Raw genomic sequence first — 26,424 nt, 5'->3', positions numbered from 1 at the left:
TAATAAAATAAAATTACTCTTATGGTTTTTGAGTTTTCTATCATACTTAGAAAGACCTTCACTCAAAGATTACTTTTAAAATTTCATGTTTGCTTCAAGTATTTTAGTTAATTTAATTCTTTAAATTTTTAATTATGAGAAATTTCAAACATACAATGTAGAGAACAGTACGATGAACCCTCCATGCACCCATCATCGGGCCGGAACAAATTACCCACTCATGTTCCATCTGTTTCATCTCTGTCCACATGTATGGGTTTCATTTTCCATTTAAGCCATTAATCCAATGGGTATTTATTTTAGTATAAAGAAAAGTATTTGGATTAAACTTAACCATTTTCTAGATGTCTTACACAGTTGTCCCAATAACATTTATTAAATCCTCCATAGATTTGAAATGCCATATTTACTCTAAACTAATTTCCCATATATATTTGGGTCCATCTTTGGACTTTCAATTTTATGCTATGGAACTAACAGTTTGTGTGACAGTATCACACTGTTTTAATTATTATAGTTTTATAATATGTCTAATTTATGCTATAGCCACTCATTTCTCTCATTTTCCTAACTAGTCTTCATTATTTATATTTTACATATTAGTTTTATAATCAGTTTAATGTATATTCATATATTTAATATATGTGAATATTCATATATATGAAACTATTGTTAGGATTTTATTGGGGTGGCATTAAATTTGTTAATGAATAAAGACCTAATAGCTTCACACTGCATCTTCACCCCCAAAATATCCTAAGCATTTCTATTTAAGTCTTATTTTGGACCCCTCTTCACATGTCGTACTTTAAAAAAAATTAAATTGGGGTAAAATTTCACATAAATAAAATGTAGATATCTTCAGGTGTTCAGTTCAATGAGTCTAGACAACTAAATACCATTACTGACATCTCAAGGTTTTCTTCTTAAAGATCTCGTGCATTTCATATAAAGTTTATTTCAGGGTTCTTCCCTTCATAAACTTTTAACAAGTATAACTATCCGGTTTTTAAACTCACAAAATATAAGATAGAAATTAGAGTTTTTATTTTAAATCTTTTTTAACAGGAATTATTCTGACTTTACAAATAGCCTACTGATTATAATCCATAATATACATACAAATATATTTTCTTGATGACTATAAATGATATTATGATAATTATTTGTACTGTATTGATTTATTCATTCAAGGAATATTGAGCTCACAATCCAAATGGAAGGTTCTGGTAGGACAGTATCCAGACAGCCTTTTTATTGTGGTGATGGGAAGAAATTTCTGTACATACCTGGTAATTGTAATTAAGAAAGTTATTCTAAACTTAGAAAGTTAGGGGAATGGGGAAAATTACCTTTGTGAACAAATTCATTAAGATATAGGAGCTATTTAGAAGCCCTTTCCTTTGGGTGAAGAAGGAGACTAAAATTATAGCTGGGTTGGAAAGCTGATAGGCTGGACTCAGAGATGCTCAAGGTCCTGCAAGTGGGGAATAAACACTGGGTGACGCAACACAGGGCTGGCAGCTGATTAAGGCACACATGGGGACATGTAGGAGAAGTTACTCTAAAGTTGTAAAACTGTTTCTGTAAAAATATATTGATCCCTTACTTAATGGAACTTGAAGAGGAAACTTGAAGAATCGTCCCCAGGTATCTACTTAACTAAATTTGTTATAATTTGGATAAAAGTTTATTAATTCTGATTCCAGAAACAGTCTAAGTAACTTAATTTGTTTTGAGAATCCCTCTTTAAATAAATACATTGTTCAACTGGAAAAAGAAGCCCTAATTATACAACTCTAACCTGCCAGGAATAAACACATTTAAATATATGAAACAACTCTAATATATTTCCAACTACAAGAAGAAAATTTCCTGGTTTTTAAGCAAATGTCACAATATTGATTATTTGAATATATTGAACTAGGTCTTCATTAGGATAAAAAATTTATTTATTTATTAATTATCATTTTTAAGAAACATAAGCAAATGAACAAGCTTAATGAAGTAAAAATGGGGAATAATGGTATGACATACTCTACAACCATTGCTTCCTTTCTTTTTCTTTTCTATTTCTTTCTTTCCCTCCCTCTTTCTCTCTCTCTCTCTTTGCTTTGCTTTGTGATACTTAGCTCATTGTTGTTAACTTACGTTGGTAAGTTTGTTATGTATAGTTAACTTTTTTTATTTTTAAAAATTCTAGATTACTTGCAGGGCACGATTTAAATGAGATCATGGTCATGAGGTACTCTGCTTGAACCCAGATATCCTGGAGGGCCTTTTCAAAGAGCATATTGTTTAGTTTTAACTACACATACACACACACACACCCCCTCTACAATAAAACCAAGCTTCCTATTCTCCACAGTTTAGAGATGATGTTGTAAACATTTCTGGCCTGAAGAAGAGAAAATGGCTGGAGTTTGTGGCCAGGTACAGTGGAGAGAAGTTCTAGCATCCATACAAAGTACAGATTCCAAACCACAGCCCCAGACATACGTGAGCATAAAATTTTAAAACATCTGACAATGGATTCTGTTAAAATATGCAATTCTTGGTGTATATATATAAAAAACATAAAGTTATTATAAAGGACCATCCCTGCTAATACCTTGATTTTTAGCTCACTAAAACTGATTTCAGACTTCTGGCCTCCAGAACTATGACTTCTGGCCTCCAGAACTATAAGAGACTAAATGTGTTGTTTCAAATTACAGGGGAAAAAATTACAGGGAAAAGTCTTTTTTAAGTTACAAGTTCATAGTCAAGACACATACCCTCATGCTATTTTCTTTATAATCTCTGGTATATATTCATTTGAAAGCTGATTAATTTACGGAGGACCAGAGAAGGGAATGACGTAAGTGAATTCATTAATAAATACTTCATTCAAAAGTTGTTATGGAAACATTCCTATGAATGAGACACTGTACTAAGTGTTGGTGCTATGAAGAATAATAAGACCTGCTTCCCTGTCCTTGAGTAGTTTGTGTAAGAGTAAGATTACCACTACAATTAGGAGTGAATGTAAGGGTCATTGACATTCAAGAAAAAGGATCACTCTGGTCTGCCTGTGTAAGAAGCAAACCTTTGATTGTGACTTCATAAAAAAATTACTCTGCAAAAGTAATGAAACATAAATGTAAACACACAGTACACACATAAATAAACAGCTCTCTCTGGGGCAGGTAAGACAACGTTCATTAGGGTTGCAGGCCACATCTTCTGTGGCGCTAGAAGGTTGTGCTCCCCAGAGCCACAGTCCTGGGCCTTCTCTTATGCAACATGAGAGTCAAGTCAGAAAAAGCAGATTATTTTTATTCGCTTTTGGCTCCTTTCTCTCCGTATAGGATTAAGAAAATGAAAGAGACTGGTTTGCCAGGTAAGTGGCTCCTTTTATATGTCACCAGAATTTACAAAGTTTGAAGCTTATTTTATGTTACACATTTGCTTGATATATTACATGTATCCTTTTAAAAAAATTAACACTTTTTAAAGGATCTACTAAACAGGGTTATGACTTAGAATTTTCTTTAATGAAAAAGTAAAGCTGCAGAAAGGACATTTCCAAAATAAAAAAATGTTATGATGATGAAAATATTTTAGAAGTAAATGTATTCATTTATTCACTAAGTCAACCAACATTATGTGCTATGTGCCAGACACTCACTGTACATATGAAACATACCTTTGATTTATGTGCTTGATGAATAATCTTTAATTTATCTGAAAGAAAAAAACAATTTGCCTTTTTACAAAGATTATTCTAAAACTTCATTTCAGATTTTTAAAGTGATATGAGAGAAAGGTGGCTATGAAATTGACGAATTAAATCCTTAACTTATGACCAGGTTCTTTTAAAAATCAAGTATATAGTAAAAAAAAATTAATTTGCATACTATTAAAATTTAAAATCACAATATAAAGATATTTTAAAACTGTGTTCTTTGACACACACAACTGTGTGCGTGCTATAACCTTAAGTCAACTAAGCACATTTCCCTTAGAAGAGTGAACCACATTACTCTATCCTGATTTTTGAAGTCACTAAATGCTAATAATAGCAAACAATATAAAAGTATTGTATTAAATTAAAATAGATATTAACAAAAACAGTTTCAAAATATCTACTAATCTCTCAGAATAGATATAGTGAAGGAAGGCGCGGGGGGGAGGTATGTGGGTCAAATGATTACTCTGACAAGTCATTACCATTCCAAGAACTGAAACACTATCAAACATCATTGGTAATCTGAAAAAGCTGCTAATGCACAAAGAATAACAATATCAGCCTCCTGGTTTTCTACCATTTCACAGGCTTACACCATTAACCTGCTACAATCCCTCCTTCACTCCTTAGTTTTTTAATCTTTTTTAAATATTGAATTTATTGGGGTGACACCGGTACACTAAATCTTATAGGATTCCAGTGTACAACTCAACCAAACATCATCTGTAAACTTCCTCATGTGTCCACCACCCTAAACTATGTCTCTTTCCATCTCCATTTCCCCCCACCCAAGTTTGCCTACCTCCACCTATCCCACCAGCCCTTTCCTTCTGGATATCACCACATTGTTGTGTGTGTCTATTTTATATCTCTGTGTATAAATGTACTACTGCTTTTTTTATCCACTCCTGTACTGATGGGCACTTGGGCTCTTTCCAGATCTTGGCTATTTTAAATAACACCACTATCAACATAGGGGTGCACACATTCTTTTGAATTAGTGTTTTAGGTCTCTTCAGGTATATTCCCAGAAGTGTGATTGCTGTGTCAAAAGGCAGTTCCATTTTTAATTTTTTTGAGAAAACTCCATACTGTTTTCCACAGCGGATGCAACAGTCTGCATTCTCACCAGTAATAGTTCAAAGGGAACCAGTAGAATAGGATTCCCTTTTCTCTACATTTTGCCTGAACTTTGTTTGTTAATGATGGCCATTCTGACAGGTGTGAGGCGGTATCTCATTGTGGCTTTAATTTGTATTTCTCTGATGATTAGTGACACTGAGCATCCTTTCTTATGTCTATTGGCTATGTGTATGTCCTCTTTGGAGAAGTGTCTATTCAGATCCTTTGCCCATTTTTAAAATATATATTTTATTGATTATACCATTACAGTTGTTCTATTCCCCCCTTCCTTCCCCTCCACCCTGCACACCCCTTCCCCGACCCTTCCCCCCTTTAGTTTATGACGTGTTTCAAGTTCTTTAGATTCTGTATTTCCCCTACTATTCTTGCCCTCCCCCCATCTATTTTTTACCTATCATCTATGCTACTTATTCTCTGTATCTTCTCCCCCCTTCTCCTCCTCCCACTCCTAACCCTCCATGTGTTCTTCATTTCTATGGTTCCGCTCCTGATCTAGCTGTCCTCTTGGTTTGCTTTTGTTTTAGGTGTGGTTGTTGATAACTGTGAGTTTGCTGTCCTTTCACTGTTCATATTTTTTTCTTCTTTTTCTTAGATAAGTTTCTTTAACATTTCATATAATAAGGGCTTGTTGATGATGAACTCCTTGAATTTGACCTTATCTCAGAGGTATTTTATCTGCCCTTCTATTCTAAATGAAAGCTTTGCTGGATAGAGCAGTCTTGGATGTAAGTCTTTGGGTTTCAAAAGAAAAAAAAAGGTTGCCTATTGCTTAATTGGCTTTTTGTCTTGTTGGTGTTGAGTAGGGTAAGTTCTTTATATATTTTGGAAATTAACCCCTTATCAGATATATCATTAGCAAATATGTTCTCCCATACAGTGGGATCCCTTTTCATTTCATTGATGGTGTCTCTTGCTGTGCAAAAACTTTTTAGCTTGACGTAGTCCTTTTTGTTTAATTTTTCCTTTGCTTCTCTTGCCAGAGGAGATATATCTGCAAAAATATTGCTACAAGAAACGTCTGAAATTTTAGTCTATGTTTTCATCTAGGATTTTATGGTTTTGCAACTTACAGTTAAGTATTCTATCCATTTTGAGTTTATTCTTGTGTATGGCATAAATTGGTGTTCTAGTTTGTTTTTGCATCTATCTGTCCAATTTTCCCAACATAATTTATTGAAAAGGTTGTCTTTATCCCACTGTATGTTCTTGTCTCCTTTGTCCAATATTAATTGACTATGAAGACATGGGTTTATTTCTGTGCTCTCTAATCTGGTCCATTGATCTTTATGCCTGTTCTAGTGCCAGTACAAGGCTGTTTTGATTATTATGGCCTTGTAGTATAGTTTGGTATCAGGTAGTGTGATACCCCCAACTCTGTTCTTCTTTCTTAAGATTTCTGAAATTATTCAGGATCTTTTGTGGCTCCATATAAATTTTTGGAATATTTGTTCTAGATCTGTGGGACATGCCACTGGTATTTTAATAGGAATTCTGTTGAATCTATAGACTGTTTAGGACAATATGGGTATTTTAATGATGTTAATTTTTCCTCTCCAAAAACACAGTATATGCTTCCATTTATTTGTATCTTCTTCAACATTTTTTTCTTCAGTGTATTATAATTTTCTTAGTATAGATCTCTTAACTCCTTGGTTAAACGTATTCCTGGGTACCTTATGTTTTTTGTTGCAATAATAAATGGGATTGTTTTCTTAACTCACTTTCTGATAATTCATTATTGGTCTATAGAAATGGCACTGATTTCTGAATGTTAATTTTGTATCCTGAAATATTAGGGTTTTCTGTATATGATATTATGTTGTCTGCAAATAATGACAGTTTTACTTCCTCCTTTCCAATTTGGATGCTTCTTATTTAGTCTTGTTTCATTGTCGTGGCTAGAACTTCCTGTACTATGTTAAATAAGAGTGGTAAAAGCAGATATCCCTGTCTTGTTCCTATTCTTAAGGAAAATGTTTTTAGTTATTGCCCATTGAATATGATGTTGGCTGTGGGTTAGTCATATATGGCTTTTATTATGTTGAGGTATGACCCTTCTAGTCCCATGTTGATGAGGTTTTTATCATAAATGAGTGCTGGATTTTATCAAGTGCTTTTTGTGAATTGATTGATATGCTCATGTGACTTTTATCCTTCTTTGTGTTTATATGATGTATCACATTTAATGATTTGCTAATATTGTACTAACTTTTCATCCCAGGAATAAATCCCAATTTGATCATGGTGTATGTACTACTGGATCCAGTTTGCTAATATTTTGTTGAAGATTTTAGCATTTGAAAAAGCTTAGCATTCTAAAAATTTTATCATCTATGTTTACCGGGGATATTGGCCTACAATTTTCTTTCTTTGTAGTGTCTGTACCTGATTATGAAATTAGGATAATGCTGGCCTTATGAAATGAGCTTAGAGTCTTCTCTTGAATTTCTTGAAATAGTTTGAGAAGAATAGGCATTATTTTTTCTTTGAATGTTTAATAAAATTAACCTGTGAAGCCATTCAGTCAAGGACTTCTGTTGGCTAGGAGTTTTTCGATTACTGCTTCAATTTCATTAGTTGTAATTGGTCTATTCAGGTTTTCTGATTCTTCCTGATTCAGTTTTGGAAGATTGTGTGTTTCTAGGAATTTATCCATTTCAGCCAAATTGTTCAATTTGTTGGCATATAATTGTTCACAGTATTTTCTTACAATCCTTTGCTTCATATTTCTGTAATGTCAGTTTTTAGTTCTCTTTCTTTTGTAAAAAATTATTTTATTAATGTTGCTATTACAGTTAATCCAATTTTCCTCCTCCACTCAGCACCCCTGGATCTCTTATAAACAGTGTGTGTGTGTGTGTGTGTGTGTGTGTGTGTATGTATATATATATATATATATATATATATATATATATATATATATGGGTCATGTGTTCTTATCCATTCAGCTATCCTATGTCTTTTGATTGGAGAATTTAGTCCATTTACAATTAAATTTATCATTGATAGGTATTTATTTGTTCCTCTCTATTTTTGTTCTTTCTTCTTCAAGTAGGCCTTTTAACATTTGTTGCATTACCGGTTTGGTGGTAGTAAACTCCTTTAATGTTTTTTGTCTGGGGAGTTCTTTATTTTTCCTTCAAATTTAAATGTTAGCCTTGCTGCGTAAAGTAGTCTTGGCTCTAGGTCCTTGCTTTTTATTACTTTGAATATTCCATGCCCACTCCTTCTGGCTTGAAGTGTATCTGTTGAGAAATCAGCTGACAGCCTTATGGGAGCTCCATTATATGTAGATCCATAAAAGATCTGAGGTTCCCTGAGGTCCACCTCCACCTGTCAGCTACACTGCCTCCCCTAGAAGTTGTCTGGTCTAGAAAGACATTCCACATGTCATGAGCTCAGCAGAACAGAATAAACAGGATCAGGAGGATGGGGCTACTGAGTCCTCTACTTGGGCTGTGTGGTCAGGCACTCAATGAGGGGAAAGTGGCCCCCACTCCAGAGCTCTAGAGCCAAACCATTCAGTCTCTGTCAGAGTCCTCCAACTCTAGCTCCCCTAGGAGTAGTATGCTCCAGGTTCATGTTGGGTGCAGCCAGCTGTCCCCTCTGCAGGAGCAAGCTGAACAAGGTAGAGCCACTGAAGCTCAGGAGGATAGATCAAGAATCTCCCATTGTGAGTGGTGCCAGCTGAGCCTGCAGGAGGGGGCCAAGCACTTCGCCCTGGACCCAGACAGTAGCCTCTGAGAAAGGCATATTCCAAATGTTCCAGCTCAGAGCACCACAGCCTTCCCCCTGAAGAACTCAACTCAGCTGGGCAGGGCCACCAGGACTTGAGAGGGCATATCCAAACAATCTTCCACTGGAGATGGTTCCACCAAGCCTGGAGGAGGGGGCAGGTACTTCTTTCCTTTTCTGAGATAGCACAAGCTCAGCTTGCAGGGGAAATAACAGTATCCCTCCTCCACGATGTAGCCAGGAAACAAAACCCAGCACCTGCCTCTCTGATTCCCAGACAAAATCCTCCCTAGGAGATGCTCTGAAAGTACCAGCTTTGTGCAACACTCTGATCCCCCTGCACAACTGAACTCAGCAGGGCAGGGCCCTGGAGGGGCAACAAGAATTCAAAAAGAATTCCAACACAGAAATGAAATGAAAAAGGATCTATTTGAAAAACAGACCTTGATTCAATTATGTTCTAATAATACAGAAGAATAGGAGTATATAACCAGTTAAGAACTAGCACTCTGAAGTACCCATTACCTAAAATAGTGAAATTTCAATAATCTATTGCAATTCTTAATGAAAGGTCAGCCTAATCCTATGTATTGTTAAGAAATAAAGAAAAGTCTAATCTAAGTAAAATATGTACATTAGTAAGGTAAATATGCCATAGCTGCTAAAAATTAGCTTACAATGTATACAAGAAAAGAAACAAATGTGGCTTTTGGATTACCTATTATTCTGAGTTACCTATTATACTCTTTTTCTTACTATAGATAGATAGCAGTTTACTACTAGAGACAAGTTAGAGAACCCAATAGTAGTTTGCTGTTGTTGTTGTTTAATAAGAGGACCTAGCTTAAAGCCTGGTACAATCAACCTGCAAAACTGGAGTTTAACCTTACTAAATATTCATCATGTTCTATATATTTTGTTAATGAGCCTTTAAATTAGAAATATTTACAACAGGCAAGTGTTGCAAGCAACCCAGGTGCCCATGAGTAAATAAGTGGATCAAAAAAACCTGTGATATATTTACACAATGGAATACCACACAGCAGAAAGAAGGAGCTTCTACCTTTCATGACAACATGGATGGAACTGGAGAACATTATGCTAAGTGAAGTAAGCCAGGCAGTGAAAGACAAATATTATATGATCTGACCTATAAGTGGAACCTAATCAACAAAACAAACAAGCAAGCAAAATAGAACCAGAGACACTGGAATAAAGGACAAACTGACAGTAGCCATAGGAGAGGGGGGAGGGAAATAATGGGGAAAAGAAGGGGAAGGGTCATCAAGGAACATGTATAAGGACCCACAGACAAACCAAAGGGGAGTAGGATTGAGGGTGGGGCAAAGGAAAGTGGCGGTGGGAAAATGAAGACAACTGCATTCTAACAACAATAAATAAAGATATAAAATAACAATAATAAATCATTGTTTTATTCTAACAATAACAAAAAAACTTTTTTTGCTCTACTAAGTTCTGCAACTACAATAAGACCATTTTCAGCAGAAAATAAATTCTTTTAACAAAAATTTTCACCAGATTTTTCTCTCCAACAGAAACTGGTAATACTTGGGATGAGGGTAAGAAAGGAGAAACAACAAGCTAGCAAAACATGTTGCATTAGTGTCCCTTTCTTTCTTAAAAACTCTCACTTGTTTTTACTTCTTCAAAATCTTCATTATTAACAGAAACAATATCTGTGAGTATTATTTCCTTAATGTAAACCCCTTAAGGAAAGTAACTTCATGAAAACAAAAATAGTGTTTTATATTTGTGGAGTATTTAACATGTTTGCATGTATACTGTTTAATCTCATACAGCCTTATAAAACAAACAGGATTAGCAGCCCCACACTGTACAACTGACATGCTTAGTCAATAAGAGTTTAAAAATAAAACAATATCCCTTGTCTGTGGGAACACACGGTCTGGTCAAGGTAAATCAGTAACAGATGTAGATGCCAGTTAAATGGGAGGAAAACATTTATAAATAAACAAAGGACTTTGAGAAATCTCAGACTCTCTATGGCCAGCCCTTCAACCAAAGGCAGGGAGAGAGCAACTTACAAACTGAAATTCACCTCTGTGCCCTTTCCACTCTCCACCACCCAAAATGTTCTATTCCCACTGGGCAAGTAGCAGTACTGAAGGACAATGACAGATGAGAAAACAACACTTCGGCCTTTCTTATTGAACACGAAGTAGCAGACTGCTGAAGAGGCAAACTTGCACAGAATCACTTGAAGTCTGTCTAAACCCTAATACTTCTGTAATTTCTTCAGGATAAATATATTTATTTTTCTGCCAATTTCTCTTAATAGTATAGGAATACCAGGACAAAAGGATGTTAATAAGGTAAAAGGTACATCATCTAGCATAATGATTAGTAGTCAGATGTTCTGATACTTTCATTTTTTCATCCTTTTATTTTTCAAAAGAATTTACATGAAACACAAGTTTGAATATACATATAGACCATACAAAAAAGGAAGCCATATATAATTATTCTAATGAAATAGCATCTGTAGACTGATTAAAGCTTAAGGAATTATCTTCCGGCCAAGGTGAAGGCGTAGATAGACAGACACACACTGCCTCCTCACACAACCAAAATAAGGACAACAAACATTTAGAAACAAAAAACAAATAACCAGTACTGACATAAAATTGAACTGTATGGAAGTCCAACAACCAAAGAGTTAAAGAAGAGACATTCATCCAGACTGGTAGGAGGGGTAGAGTTGGGTGGCAGGACAGAGTGCTCGAGGCAAAGCAGACCCAGCAAGGCAGTGGCTTGTGAAGGGGCACAGCACACAAGGCAGCTGGCGGACCAGGCGGTCCCGCATTCATGTGCAGATAAACCAGGTGAAACTGGGGAGCAAGAGAGACCATGCAACCCAGGGTCCCAGGACAGAGAAACAAAGCCTCCAAACACCAACTGAAAACACCTGTGGGGGTTGAGGCCACAGGAAAAACTCACAGCTTCACAGGAGAGTTCATTGGAGAGACCCAAAGGGCCCTAGAACATACACAAGCCCAACCACCTAGAAATTAGCACCAGAAGGGCCCAATTTGCTTGGGGGAAACGGTGGAAGTGACTGATATCAGGCAGAGAGTAGAGCAAATGCCATTATTTCCTCTCAGACCCCTACCCCACATATTGTGTCACCACCCAGCAAATGGATTATCCCGCTTGGGGAGAACACCTAAGGCTCCGCCCCTCACTACATAACAGGTGCATCAAGACAGAAAAAAAAAAAGGCCCAAATGGAAGATCAGATCAAAGCTCCAGAAAAAATACAACTAAGTGATGAAGAGATAGCCAACCTATCAGATGCACAGTTCAAAGCACTGATGATCAGGATGCTCACAGAACTGGTTGATTTTGGTCGCAAATTAGATGAATAAATGAAGGCTATGCTAAGTGAAATGAAGGAAAATGTACAAGGAACCAATAGTGACAGGAAGGAAACTAGGACTCAAATCAATGGAGTGGACCCAAGGAATAAAGAAACAACCAAACAGAAAAGAAGGGAGAAACAAGAATTCAAAAAATGAGAGGCTTAGGAACTTCCAGGACATCTTTAAACGTTCCAACATCCGGATTATAGGGGTACCAGAAGGGGAAGAGGAATAGCAACAAGTAGAAAACTTATTTGAACAAATAATAAAGGAGAACTCCCCCAATCTGGCAAAGAAAATAGAGTTCCAGGAAGTCCAGGAGGCTCAGAGAGTCCCAAAGAAGGTGGAACCAAAACAGAACACACCAAGACACATCATAATTGCATTAGCCAAGATTAATATGAAGGAGAGAATTCTAGAAACAGCAAGAGATAAGGGGACAGTCACCTAAAAAGGAGTTCCCAAAGACTGTCAACTGATTTCTCAAGAGACCCTGCAGCCAAAAAGGGGCTGGAAAGAAGTATTCCAAGTCATGAAAGGCAAAGACCTACATCCAAGATTGCTTTATCCAGCAAAGCTTTCATTTAGAATGAAAGGGCAGATAAAGTGCTTCTCAGATAAGGTCAAGTTCAAGGAGTTCATCATCACCAAGCCCTTACTATTTGAAATGTTAAAGAGACTTAACTAAGAAAAAGAAGATAAAAAACATACACAGTAAAATGGTAGCAAACTCACAATTATTAACAACCACACCTAAAACGAAAACAAACTAAGCAAACAACTAGAACAGGAACAAAACCACAGAAATGGAGATCACATGGAGGGTTAGCAATGGGGAGTGCAAGGAGAGAGAGGGAAAAGATACAGAGAATAAGTAGCATATTTGGTAGGTAGAAAATAGACAGGGAGAGGATAAGAATAGTATGGGAAATAGTATAGAAGCTAAAGAACTTCTGACACATGGATATGAACTAAAGAGGGGAATGTGGGTGGGAGAGGGTGTGCAGGGTGGAGGGGAGTGAAGGGGGAAAACAGGACAACTGTAATAGCATAATCAGTAAACTATATTTTTAAAAAACCTTAAGGCATTATGCTTTGAAAGCCACGAAAGCCAGAATTGAGAAATTTATATGTATTTAATCATGCTTTTTATTCCTTTCTCTTATTCAATATTTAGTATGTAAATTCTTTAAGTCCAATAAATCAAAGCACTTTCCACTCAATGCCTTCAGCCTCTTCTTGACTATCATTTATGACCTCACAATTAGTCTCTGCTTATTAAAATGAATACACACAGGGAAGACTGTGATTTCAAAGAATTCTAGGTCATAAGTTGTTCTACCAAAAGGGAACAGAATTAAAAGCTACTCCAAAAAAATGATCTAAGGCAATAAAATATTTATACTTTAAAATGTCTGCACCAATTAACAGAAATATTTATTGGGTATATCATAATTCTCAAGAGAAGTCTCAAAATTTGGTGAGTATTACTGTGCTGAAGGGTAATAACTGTGTACCATATTTATAACAAATAGTGAAACCCAGCTAACTGCCTTATTACTAGATTTTAAAATCAACAATTGCATCTTAAAAATTACTATATAACATGCTCAAAATTACTGGCATTTAAAATCTGAAGTCTCTCTCTTTTTTTAAATCTCTTTTAATTCCTAGTCTTTAGTCAGTTCTCTTTTTTTGACTACCTGTCAAAGAAATTCATTTTTGACATAGTTTGCCAAACATGCTATTCCTCACAAATAGCTGACTTCCCGACATGATTACAATGTACTTGAACAACACGCTACTAGATTCTCTGTATTTCTAAATAAACTTCCTATTGGTTTTTATTTACAGATAATAAATTCATTTTTGAAAACCAAATTTAAATTCAAATCAACACAAAACTAATGTGACTTTACATTAATATATATTTTAAAGAATAAGAAAAATTTGTTACCATATTTATAATTTCTGAATGGTGGTGGCAGGCTGGTCCTGAAAGGAACATCTATAAGAAAAAGGTTACTCTTATTACAAAATACTCAAATAGGCACTCAGAGTAAATGCAGTCTTTTGGTTCTGTTCTCCTATGCCTCCAGTCTAAGCTTCTTTGAAAACCCTGATGGGCCCCAAAATGAACCTGACATGCCAGCAAAGTCTTAGGTAATCTAAAACAATGGAACCACTGATTAGATTCTGAGCTGTTACTAGCTGAACTTCTTAGTTCAGTAACACTATTAAATGAATTGGCATTTTATTAAATACAATTTAATTTATTTGTAAATTAAGTGTAATTTACAAGTAAATTACATACATAATTTAAATATGTAAACACAATATTTATAGGTATTTACTTTAAATATTTACAAGTAAATTAAATATGTAATTTAAGTGTACTTAAATTCAATTAAGTACATTTGAAATATATAGTACACATGGGTGAAATATAATTTCCTATCTAGCTGTTGTTCATTTAGCATACAAATCTGGGAACCCCTTGAGAGTGTTTGGCTAGTAGTGAAAACCAGTGATCTAGAGCACAGGTGGCAAACAAAAGGCCTGTGAGCCAAATCCGGCCCTCCACCTCCTTTAATCTGGCCCTCTACCTCCTTTAATCTGGCCCTCCACCTTGTTTCTACCCAGCGGCAACACGGAGCTCTCACTTGACTGTTAGGGAGAAATTACACAGCCCTAAAATTACATTTGGCCCTTTGAAGAAAACCTCGAGGCTGATGTGGCCCCCCCAGTGAAAATGAGTTTGACACTCCTAATCTAGAACAATCCATTACTCTTACTGAAATTCAGATAACCTAACTTGACAAAGAAAACAAAACCAGAGTAAATATATTTTTAAAGTGTTCCAAATATCAAGATTAGTTTTAACAACATCTCATGCTATAATCCCTACAATTTGGAGGGCAATTTGGTAATATACATTAAAATAACATGTGCATCAATTCCACTTGGAGAATTTATCATCAAGACTGCACATTCTTCTCTGTGTATGTGCATGCGTGTGTGTGAAATGACATACACAGAAATGCACTAACTTTATCATTGTTTAAAATAATAAGCACTTAGGAAAATCCAAATGTCCTTCAATGGGGATACTTGTTAAATAAACTGTAATATGCCCAAACAATGAAACATTTTTCAACTGTAAAACAACCAAAGAAAAGGAGGAAAAATTAAAATATAAGTTTGTCCTTCTTACACTTTTATGGGAGGGCACATGCTGTACTGGTCAGATAGAGAACAGAAGTGAGAACGAGACTTTTCACTGTATTCCCTTTCATATTTGGATCTTAAAACCACATGAATGTGTTGTCTATTAAAGAAAACTTTAAAAACCCACACATCTGAATTTAGAAATATGCTTTTTAAGTACATTTGCTTTTCAGAGGTCAAACACGTACTGAAATTAAAATACAATATATTCATTTATACTACAAGCATTTAAAGTACCTACTACCAGATATTTCAGTGACAAAGTCAATAAGAAGTCACCAAAATAAGTCCCCACTCTTGAGAGCCCATACTCCTGTGTAACTCCTGTAACAAAGGTATGTTCACAGCCAGGGTCATGTCTTAAGAGTGAGATTCTCACCTGGTGCACATCAGAATAACCCAGCCCAGCACCGGGATATTAGAATTCCAGCAGGCTGGTTCCAAGAATAAATGTTTAAATATAAAATAAAAACTTCCGGAGATGATTCTCAGACAAACTAATTTACACGAGGCCAAGCCAGATGACATCAGTGAGTGAAGCAGGTCAAACAGAAGGTGGCTGTGAGAGCTGACAGCACGATCCTCTGGAGCCCACAAAAAGAAAATACCTACCAAGAAGGGCTCCTGGTAGCTAACTGGTCTCAAATTTAAAAGCAGAGCCTAGCAGGCATTTCTATACAGGGGCCTCTCACACAAACTACACTTCTGGGAGAAGCCTGCATTGAACTGCCTGCTTCCCACAACTACCTGTCTATACTGTGTTCCTTCTATCTGAGCCAGCCCTTACAAAGAAACTTCTTGGAATTGTATTTTAACCAACAGAACTGAGGCTTTCCCCATCCAATCAGAGCTGCACAGCACCTGCACCAATCAGAGCAGTTCCATTTTGACCAGTCAGGACAGTGTCTTTTGAACCAAACTGTGAGAATTTGGACTCCTATTTGCACAAAGATGAACCAAAGAGGGACGAGGGATGGGAAACCAGCTCCCCTCTGGCTGAGTACATTTTCCCTTTCTACTGAAGACTAAATATTGCATTTCCTTGGCCAGAGCTAAAACATGGGAGACGAAACACCAAAGATGTCTCGCTAGATCACAACAGAGCACAGTGGAGCAGGCAGACTGCTGGTGTGGTTGTTCCTAATTTTGAGTTTGCTATCATTTTACTGTATGTTTTTTTACCTTCTTTTTCTTAGGTAAGTCCCTTTAACATTTCAAATAGTAAGGGCTTGGTGATGATGAACTCCTTGAACTTGATCTTATCTGAGAAGCACTTTATCTGCCCTTTCATTCTAAATGAAATGGGCAGGGTTGCTGGATAAAGCAACCCTGGATGTAGGTCCTTGCCTTTCATGACTTGGAATACTTCTTTCCAGCCCCTTCTTGCCTGTAAGCTCTCTTTTGAGAAATCGGCTGACAGTCTTTGGGAACTCCTTTTTAGGTGACTGTCCCCTTATCTCTTGCTGTTTCTAGGATTCTCTCCTTCATTTTGATTTTGGGTAATGTAATTATGATGTACCTATGGTTCCACCTTCTTTGGGACTCTCTGAGCCTCCTGGACTTCCTGGAACTCTATTTTCTTTGCCAGATTGGGGGAGTTCTCCTTTATTATTTGGTCAAATCAGTTTTCTAGTTGTTGCTATTCCTCTTCCCCTTCTGGTACCCCTATAATCCGGATGTTGGAACGTTTAAAGATGTCCTGGAAGTTCCTAAGCCTCTCCTCATTTTTTTGAACTCTTGTTTCTTCCTTCTTTTGTTTGGTTGTTTCTTTCTTCCTTGGGTCCACTCCATTGATTTGAGTCCCAGTTTCCTTCCTATCCCTAGTGGTTCCCTGTGCATTTTCCTTCATTTCACTTAGCATATCCTTAATTTTTTCATCTAATTTGTGACCAAAATCAACCAGTTCTGTGAGCATCCTGATCATCAGTGCTTTGAACTGTGCATCTGATAGGTTGGCTATCTCTTTATCACTTAGTTGTATTTTTTTCTGGAGCTTTGATCTGATCTTTCATTTGGGCCGTTTTTGTTTTTTTTTTTTTGTCTTGATGCACCTGTTATGTAGTGAGGGGTGGAGCCTTAGGTATTCACCAGGGCGGGGTCAGAGAGGGAACAATGGCACTTGTTCCATGCTCTCTCTGATTTCAGTTCCCTCTGCCACTTCCCACAAGCAAACTGGGCCCTTCTGATACTGGTTCCCAGGTGGGTGGGCTTGTGTGTGTTCTAGGACCCTGTGGGTCTCTCCAATGAATTCTCCTGTGAGGCTGGGAGTCTCTCTCCACATGTTTTCAGTTGGTGCTTTTAGGCTTTACTTCTCATTGCTGGGGCTTTGGGTTGCGTGGTCTATCTCACTGCCTGTTTTTGCCTGGTTTATCTGCATGTGCATGTGTGTCCTCAGTCAGCCCCGTGCCACCTGGGCTCCTGGGTGTGGCAGCCACCACCTTTTCCCGCCACAACCCCTCTCCTCAGGCCGCCAACTCCACCTCTCTTATTGGTCTGGTTGAATGCTTGTCAGACTTCTGTACAGTTCAATTTTCTGTCTGTTCTGGTTGTTTTCTTCTAAATCTTTGTTGTCCTTAATTTTGGTTGTGCAAGGAGGCACAGTGTTTCCACCTATGCCTCCATCTTGGCCAGATTTTTGCCCATTTTTTAATTGGGTTGTAAGTCTTATTTGAGTTGCAAAAATTCAGTTTAACTATTATTATTCTAGAAACAAGTCCTTTGTTGCATATATGTTCCACAAATATTTTCTCCAAGTTTATGGTTTGCCTTTTCATTTTCTTAATAGTATGCTTTGAAAAGCAAAAGTTTTTTATTTTAATAAAGCCTAAAATATTTTTTTCAGTTTGTGATCATCATTCTGTATTTAAGAAATTTTTACCCAAATCAAAGTCTCTAAGATTTTCTCCTGTTTTCCTTCTGAATTTTTATAGTCCCAGCTTCTACATTTAGGTCTTACCAATTCCAAGTTGTTTTGTATATGGTAGGAGGTAGGAGTAGGGGTTCATTTATTTGCATATAGATATCTAAATTTTCTAGAACATTGTTTGGAAAGATCACCTCTTCCTAGCGAATGTCTGATCATATATCAATTGAATATATGTGTGTAGGTCTATTTCTGGACTTTTTCAATGATATATATGTCATCTATGTATCAATGCTGCATACACTACTGTCTGACCTAATAGAGCTTTATATTAGTAAGTCATGAAATCAGATAGTGTATTTCCTCCAACTTTTTTCTTCTTGATTTGAGTTATTCTGAGTATAGGTCTTTTTTACTTTAGTTACAAATTTCTGAATAAGTTAGAATAACTCATTTCGAGAGTTTAGAATATGTTTGACCTTATTTGAAAGGGGAAAAAAAAAGCCTGCTCAGATTCTGACTGATTGGAATTAGACATCATTTTGAAGAGATGTGACATCTTAACCATATTGATTTTTCTGATCCATAAACATAGTATCTCTCTCCATTTACTTAGGTCTTTTTAAATTTCAGCAATGTTTTAGAGTTTTCAATGTAAAAGTTTTCAACCCCTGTCAAATATATCTGTTTTTCATACTTTGGGAGCTATAATTTTTTCAGTTTCCAACTGTATTTACTAGTAACACAATTGATTTTTGCATGTTGACTTTGTATGCTACAACATTGCTAAGCTTTTATTATTTCTAGTAGTGTTTTCATAGATTCCATAGGATTTTCTACATAGATTATCATGTCAACAGTGAATAATGACAATTTTACTTCTTCCTTTCTAATATGGATGCCTTTTATTTTCTTCTTGCCCAAAAGAACTGGTTAGAACCTCCAGTGCAATGTTGAATAAAATGATCACTAGCAGACACCCCAGATTGATTCCTAACATTACGAGGAAAGCACTTGGTCTTTCATCAGTAAGTACAATGTTGGGTGTACGTTTTTCACAAATATCCTTAATCTGGTAGAGAGAGTTGCTTTTTACTCCTATTTTCCTGAGAGATTCTACCAGGAATGGAGGCTAGATTTTTGTCTTCATCCATTGAAATAATCATATGGTTATTCTTTCTTAACCTATTAATATGATGAATTATATTGGTTTTTGAATCATAAACCACCTTTGAATTTCTAGGATAAGCCCCACATGATTATGATGTATTATTCCTTCTTAAGCATTGTTGTAGTCGATTTGCTTAGATTTGGTTAATAATATTTACATTTCTATACATGAAAGCTATTAGTCAGTAGCTTCCCACCACCACTCCCCTTCTAATTACTTTCTCTGGTTTTCATATCAGAGTAAGTATGGCCTCAGAGAATGAGTTGAGAAATATTCCCTCCTCTTTAATTTTCTAGAAGAGTGTCTATAGAACTTGAATTATTTCTTCTTTAAATGTATGATAGAATTTACCAGTGAAGCCATCTGGGAATGGAGTTTATTTCAACTACAGTTCATTTTAAAATACAACAGGATGCGCCCTAGCTGGTGTAGCTCAGTGGATTGAGCACGGGCCTGTGAAGCAAAGGGTTGCCGGTTTGATTCCCAGTCAGGACACATGCCTGGGTTGCAAGCCAGGTCCCCACCAGGGGACACGTGAGAGGCAACCAAACATTGATGTTTCTGTCCCACTTTCTCATTCCCTTCCCCTCGCTCTAAAAATAAATTAAAAAAAATATTTTTAAAAATAAAATAAAATACTACAGGATGATTGATGTTGTCTGTTTCTTCTTTAGTGAGCTTTGGTAGTCTGGGTCTTTCAATGAATGTGTCCACTTACCTAGGAAAACATATTTATGGCATAAAGGTATTCAAAATATTCCTTTATTACTCTTTTATTATCTGTAAAGAATTTGTAGTGATATCACAACTTTCATTCCTGATACTGATAACTTGTGTCTTCTCTCTCTCTCTCTCTCTCATTTAAAGCTGTAATTAGGTGCCTACATATTTGGAATCATTAAGTCTTCTTTTATTTTTTAAGATTTTATTTATTTACTTTTAGAGAGAGGGGAAGAGAAACATTGGTGTGTGGTTGACTCTCACCTGGCCTCTACTGGGAACCTGGCCTGCAACCCAGGCATGTGCCCTCACTGGGAATCGAACTGGCGACCCTTTGGTTCACAGGCTACACTCAATCCACTGAGCCACACCAGCCAGGGAAAGTCCTCTTTTCTAACTGACACTTTATCATTATAAAGTGATAATAATTATCCCTACTAATATTCTTTATTCTGAAATCTACTTTATCTGATATTAACATAGTTACTCCAGCTTTCCTTAGATAAGTAAATAACACAGTATAACTTTTTCATACTTTTACCTTCAACAGATTTTTATACTTAAAGTGCAGACTTCCAGTCAAGATGGAGGCAGAGGTAGATACGCTTTGCTTCCTTGCACAACAAAAACAAGGACAACAACAAATTTAAAAACAAAAAAACAACCACAACTACCAGAAAATTGAACTATATGGAAGTCCAACAACCAAGGACTTAAAGCAGAAACATTTATCCAGACCAGTAGGAGAGGTGGAGATGGGAAACAGGAGGAGAGGAAGTGCAATAAAGAGATAGAACAGGTAGGTAAGGCAGCAGCTGGAGGCCTGGGCATTCTCATATTCGCATGGGAGGAACAACTGGGGAGCAAGGCAAATTGTGCAACCCAGAATTTCAGCACAGGAAACTAAAGCCTCAAAACTTTTGGGTATAAAAATCTGTGGGGGTTGCAGAGTTCGGAGAAACTCTCAGCCCCTCAGGAAAGTTCTTTCGAGTGACCCATGGGGTCCTAAAATGTACATAAAGCCACTCACCTGGGGAATGAGCACCAGAAGACCCAATTCTCTTGTGGGTAGCAAGGAAAGTGACTGAGAGTGGGGTGAGAGCCAAGCAAGTGGCATTGTTCCCTCTCTGACCCCTCCCCTACATGCAGCACTACAATGAAACAAAGTGGGTTGCCTCGACTTGACAAATACCCAAGGTTCCGCCCCTTACAACATACCAGGTACCTGTTGTACCATAACAGGTACAACATAACAAAAACAAATAAATATGGCCCACGTGAACAAGCAGATCAAAACACCAGAAAAAGTAAGCAATGAGGAAAAACCCAATCTAGCAGATGCAGAGTTAAAAACACTGGGAATCAAAATTCTCACAGAAACGATTGAGTACAGATGCAAAACAGAGTGAAGGCTGTGCAGAGTGAAATATAGAAAAATATACAGAGAACCAATAGTGAAGAGAATGAAGCCAGGACTCAAAAATTTGGAACAGAAGGAAGAAATAAACATTCAACCAGAAGAGAATGAAGAAACAAGAGTTCAAAAAAAATGAGGAGAGACTTAGGAACCTCCAGGACAACTTTCATTGTTTCAATCCAAATCATAGGGGTGCCAGAAGGAGAAGAAGTGCAAGAAATCAAAAACTTATTTGAAAACATAATGGAGAACTTTCCTAATCTGGAAAAGGTAACAGACTTCCAGGAAGTCCAGTAAGCCCAGAGAGTCCCCAAGAAGTTGGACCCAAGGAAGCACACACCAAGGCACATCATAATTACATTAGCCAAGATGAAAGAGAAGGAGACAATCTTAAAGGCAGCTAGAGAAAAGGAGACAGTGACCTAGAAAGGAGTTCCCATAAGACTATCAGCTGATTTCTCAAAAAAACCTTTATGGGCAAGAAGGGTCTGCAAAGAAGTATTCCAAGTCATGAAGGGCATGGACCTACATCTAAGATTATTCTACCCAGCAAAGCTATCATTTAGAATGGAAGGGCAGATAAAGTGCTTCTCACATAAGGTCAAGTTCAAGGAGTTCATCATCACCAAGCCCTTATTATATGAAATCTAAGTCCCCCTTAGATAAGGGACTTATCTAAGAAAAAGAAGATCAAAACTATGAACAGTAAAATGACAATAATAAAATGACAACAAACTCATAACTATCAACAGCTGAACCTAAAAAAAAAAAAGGTTCCCCTTTCTCCAGATCCTCACAAGTACTTCTTGTTTGTTGATTTATTGATGGCATCCATTCTGGCAAGTGTGAGGTGATATCTCATTGTGGTTTAAATTTGCATCTCTCTGATGATTAGTAACATTAAGCATTTTTTCATGTCTATTGGCTATCTGGAGGGAAAAACTCCCAAGCTTATTTTCTGAGGCCAATATTACCCTAATTCCAAAACCAGATAAAGACACTATGAAGAAAAAAATTATATACCAATATGACTGATAAAAATAGATGCTAAAATCCTCAACAAAATATTAGCGAACCAGATCCAACAATACATTAAAAATATCATATACCATGATCAAGTGGGATTTATTCTGGGGATACAAGGTTGGTAAAAATATCCACAAATCAATAAACATGATACACCACATAGGCAAAATGTAGAATAATTATTATTATTATTATTATTATTACCATATGATCATATTACCATATGATCATATCAATAGATGTAGAAAATGCATTTGTCATTTTTCACAGAAGACATGATATTGTACGTAGAAAACCCTAAAGACTCCACCAAAAAGCTACTGGAGCTAAAAAATAAATTCAGCAAAGTAGCGGCATACAAAATTAATATTCAGAAATCAGTGGCATTTTATACATTAATAATGAACTATCAGAAAGAGAAACTAAGAAAACAATCCCATTTACTATTGCAACAAAAAACAAATAAAGTACCTAGGAACAAATTTAACCAAAGAGATAAAAGACCTTTATTTGGAAAAGTACAGGACATTGAAGAAAGGAATTGAGGAAGATACAAATAAGTAGAAGCATATTCCTTGTTCATGGATTGGACAAATTAATATCATTAAAATGTCTATACTATCTAAACCAATCTATAGATTCAACACAATTCTGATGAAAATGCCAATGGCATATATTTCAAAGATCTAAAATAAATATTTCAAAAATTTATATGGAACCAAAAATGACTCCAAATATCCTCAGCAATATTCAGAAAGAAAAACAAAGTTGGAGATATCACAATACCTGATATCAAACTATACTACAAGGCCATTGTAATCAAAACAGCTTGGTATTAGCATAAGAGGCACATAGATCAATGGAACAGAACAGAGAGCCCAGAAATCAGCCCACAGCTACATGGCCATTTAATATTTGACAAAGGTGGCAAGAGCATAAAATGGAGTAAAGACAGTCTCTTTGATAAATGGTGTTGGGAAAATTGGAGCAGTACATGCAAAAAAAAAAAATACTAGGCCATCAACTTATACCATACACAAGAATAAACTCAAAATGAATAAAAGAGTCAAATGAAAGTTGTGAAACCATAAAAATTCTAGAAGAAAACATAGTCAGTAAAATCTCAGACATCTCTCAAAGCAATATTTTCCCTGATATGACTCATAAGGCAAGGGAAATAAAGAAAAAAAATAAACAAAGGGGACTATATCGAACTAAAAAGCTTCTGCCCAGCAAAAGAAACCATCAACAAAATGAAAAGGGAACCCATTGAATAGGAGAACATATCTGCCAATGATATAGCTGATAAAGGGTTAATATTAGAAATAAGCATATATTAAGGACTTAATACAACTCAAAACCAGAAAGACAAACAATCCAATTAAAAAATGGGCAAAGGACCTGAATAGACACTTCTCCAAAGACATAAAAACTGTTTTAATTGTCCTTGTCTACTAATTCTGTCACCTGCAGCATTTCTGGGTTGGTTTCAATTGATTGATTTTTCTCCTAATTATAGTTTATCTTTTCTTATTTCTTTACATGAGAAGTAAGTTCTGACTTGATGCAGGACATTGCAAATTTTATCTTGTTCAGAGCTGGATATTTTTGTATTCCTATAAACACCCTGAGCTTTGTTTTGGAACATAGTTAAATTATTTGGCAACAGATCCCTTTGAGTCTTGCTTTTCAGCTTTGTTAGGTCAGAGAAGAGCGGAATTCAATCTAGTATTAATTTTGCCCTACTATTGCATAAATACCCATCTAGATACTCTATCCAGTACTTGGTTTTCCACTCTGGCTGGTATGAATAAAAACTATTCCCAGCCCTTTATCAGCTCTGAGAATTTTGCCTTTTCCTATTGTCATGCAGTTCTCTCCCTGGTTTCTGGTAGTTTCCTTACACACTTGTGTTGATCATATTCAACTGATGACTCATGCTCTCCAAATCGTCCAAGATGCTATGCAAATTTCAGAGCTCATTCTTTGTGGATGAGCCCCACAGATCATCTCTTTCACAAGACCATTCCCTCAGGACTGTGAAAAGTAGCTGACTAGACTAATATATATAGATGAAAGAGCCAGGCAAAATGAGACAAAAGAGTATGTTCCAAACCAAACAACAAAACGAATCCCAAGGAAAAGACCTTTATGAAGTGAAGATAAGCAACCTACCTGATAAAGAGTTCAAAGCAATGGTCATAAAGATGCACACTGAACTTGGGAGAAAAATGAATGAATGCAGTAAGAACTTCAACAAAAACATAAAAATATTTAAAAATAACAAACAAAAGTTATAAATAAACTGAAAAAAGTATGCTACAGGGGCTCAACAGCAGACTGGAAGAAGTAGAAGTACAAACCAGGTGTGGAAGACAAAAAACTGGCACACAAAGACAGAATAGCAAAAAAGAAAAAGTTTTAAAAGTGAAGATATCTGAAGGAACCTGTAGGATGACATCAAGTGACCAAGGGCATTATATAATGAAAGAAGGGACATTCCAAGACATGGATATAACATTTGTAAATATTGGGTGGGCCCAAAAATTTGTTCAGTTTTTTCCATAAGATGGCTCTACTAGTGCTTAGTTGTCTTTAACTTTGCTTGAAATAATCTTGTTAGATTATATTGTGACAGCTGTCATATCAGTGTGAATTTTTAAAAAACTTATCAAAATTGGTGAATTTTTGTGTAACTGTTTTAATATCAAAGACGTAAGAAAATACATAACATTCTGGCATATTATGCTTTATCATTTCAAGAAAAGTAAAAACACAGTAGAAAGGCAAAAAAAGATTTGTGCAGTGTATGGAGAAGGTGCTGTGACTGATCAAACATGTCAAAGTGGTTTGCTAAATTCTGTGCTGGAGATTTCTGGCTGGATGATGCGCTAAGGTTGAGTAGAACAGATGAAGTTGATAGCATCAAATCAAGACACTGCGAACAATAAACATTAATAACATGTGGGAAATGGCCAACACACTCAAAATATCCAAATCAATAAACTTACTGCTGAAAATGAAAAATTTCTCTTTTATTTTATGGAAAAAGCTATATGAACTTTTTGGCCAATTATTTACACAACCAACATAAGGACACATAAATACAGAGAGTAAATATTAAGAAACCTAAAGGGAGAAACTAAAAGCAACACAATAATAGTAGGAAACTTTAACATTCCATTCAGAGCAATGGATTGATGACCCAGAGAGAAAATCTACATGGAAACATCTGCCTTAAACAACATTTTAGTCCAGATTGACTTAATAGATATATAAACAACATTCCATCTAAAAGCAGTAGAATAGACATTTTCCTCAAAGGCACATGGAACATTCTCCAGGATAGAAAAATGTTAGGCCACAAAACAAGTCTCAATAAATTCAAGATGACTATAATCAAATAAAATATCTTCCAACCACAATGATATGAAACTAGAAATCACTTACAAGAAGAAAACTTTAAAAACCACAAAACATGGATATTAAACAGCATGCTGCTGAACAACCAATGAGCCATTGAAGAAATCAAGGTGGAAATCATAAAATACCTAGAGACAAATGAAAATAGTGATATAGCACAATCTATGGGGTAGAGCATAAGAGGGAAGCTCACAGTAATATGGCCTACTTCAAGAAATAAGAAAAGTCCCAGATAAATAATCTACCCTGAAGAACAAGCAAAGCCCAAAGTTAGAAGAAAATAATAAAGATCAGAGTGAAAATAAATAAAGTAGAGACTAAAAAGGCAACAGAAAAGATCAATAAGACTAAGAGCTGGTTCTATGAAAAATAAACAAAGCTGACAAACTTTTACCTAGATAAACCAAGAAAAAAAGGGGAGAGGTCTCAAATAAAATCAGAAATGAATAAGAAGTTATAATTGATAGCACAGAAGTACAAGGGATTATAAGATACTACTATGAACAATTATATGCCAATAAACTGGACAACCAAGAAGAAATGGATAAATTCCTAAAAACACACAAT

The 26,424-nt window shown here is 36.0% G+C and overlaps 1 protein-coding gene across 1 annotated transcript in view; it reads right to left on the bottom strand.

The window, feature by feature from the left end:
- The window catches only part of CUNH2orf76 (chromosome unknown C2orf76 homolog), an 86,448-nt gene that overhangs the window by 12,319 nt on the left and 47,705 nt on the right, over nt 1-26,424 (bottom strand). The window contains exons 5-6 of the mRNA XM_037049891.1: nt 13,967-14,017; nt 3,689-3,726 (exon numbers count right to left, since the gene is read on the bottom strand). Coding sequence (XP_036905786.1) covers nt 3,689-3,726; nt 13,967-14,017 — 89 coding nt within the window. The remainder of the gene's footprint in view (nt 1-3,688; nt 3,727-13,966; nt 14,018-26,424) is intronic.

This window comes from Sturnira hondurensis, unplaced genomic scaffold (genome assembly GCF_014824575.4).
Source record: "Sturnira hondurensis isolate 20B ecotype Veracruz unplaced genomic scaffold, ASM1482457v3 Scaffold0006496, whole genome shotgun sequence".
Taxonomy (NCBI): domain Eukaryota; kingdom Metazoa; phylum Chordata; class Mammalia; order Chiroptera; family Phyllostomidae; genus Sturnira; species Sturnira hondurensis.
Note: the sequence above shows the minus strand (reverse complement) of the source record. Positions and strands in the feature narration are given on the sequence as shown.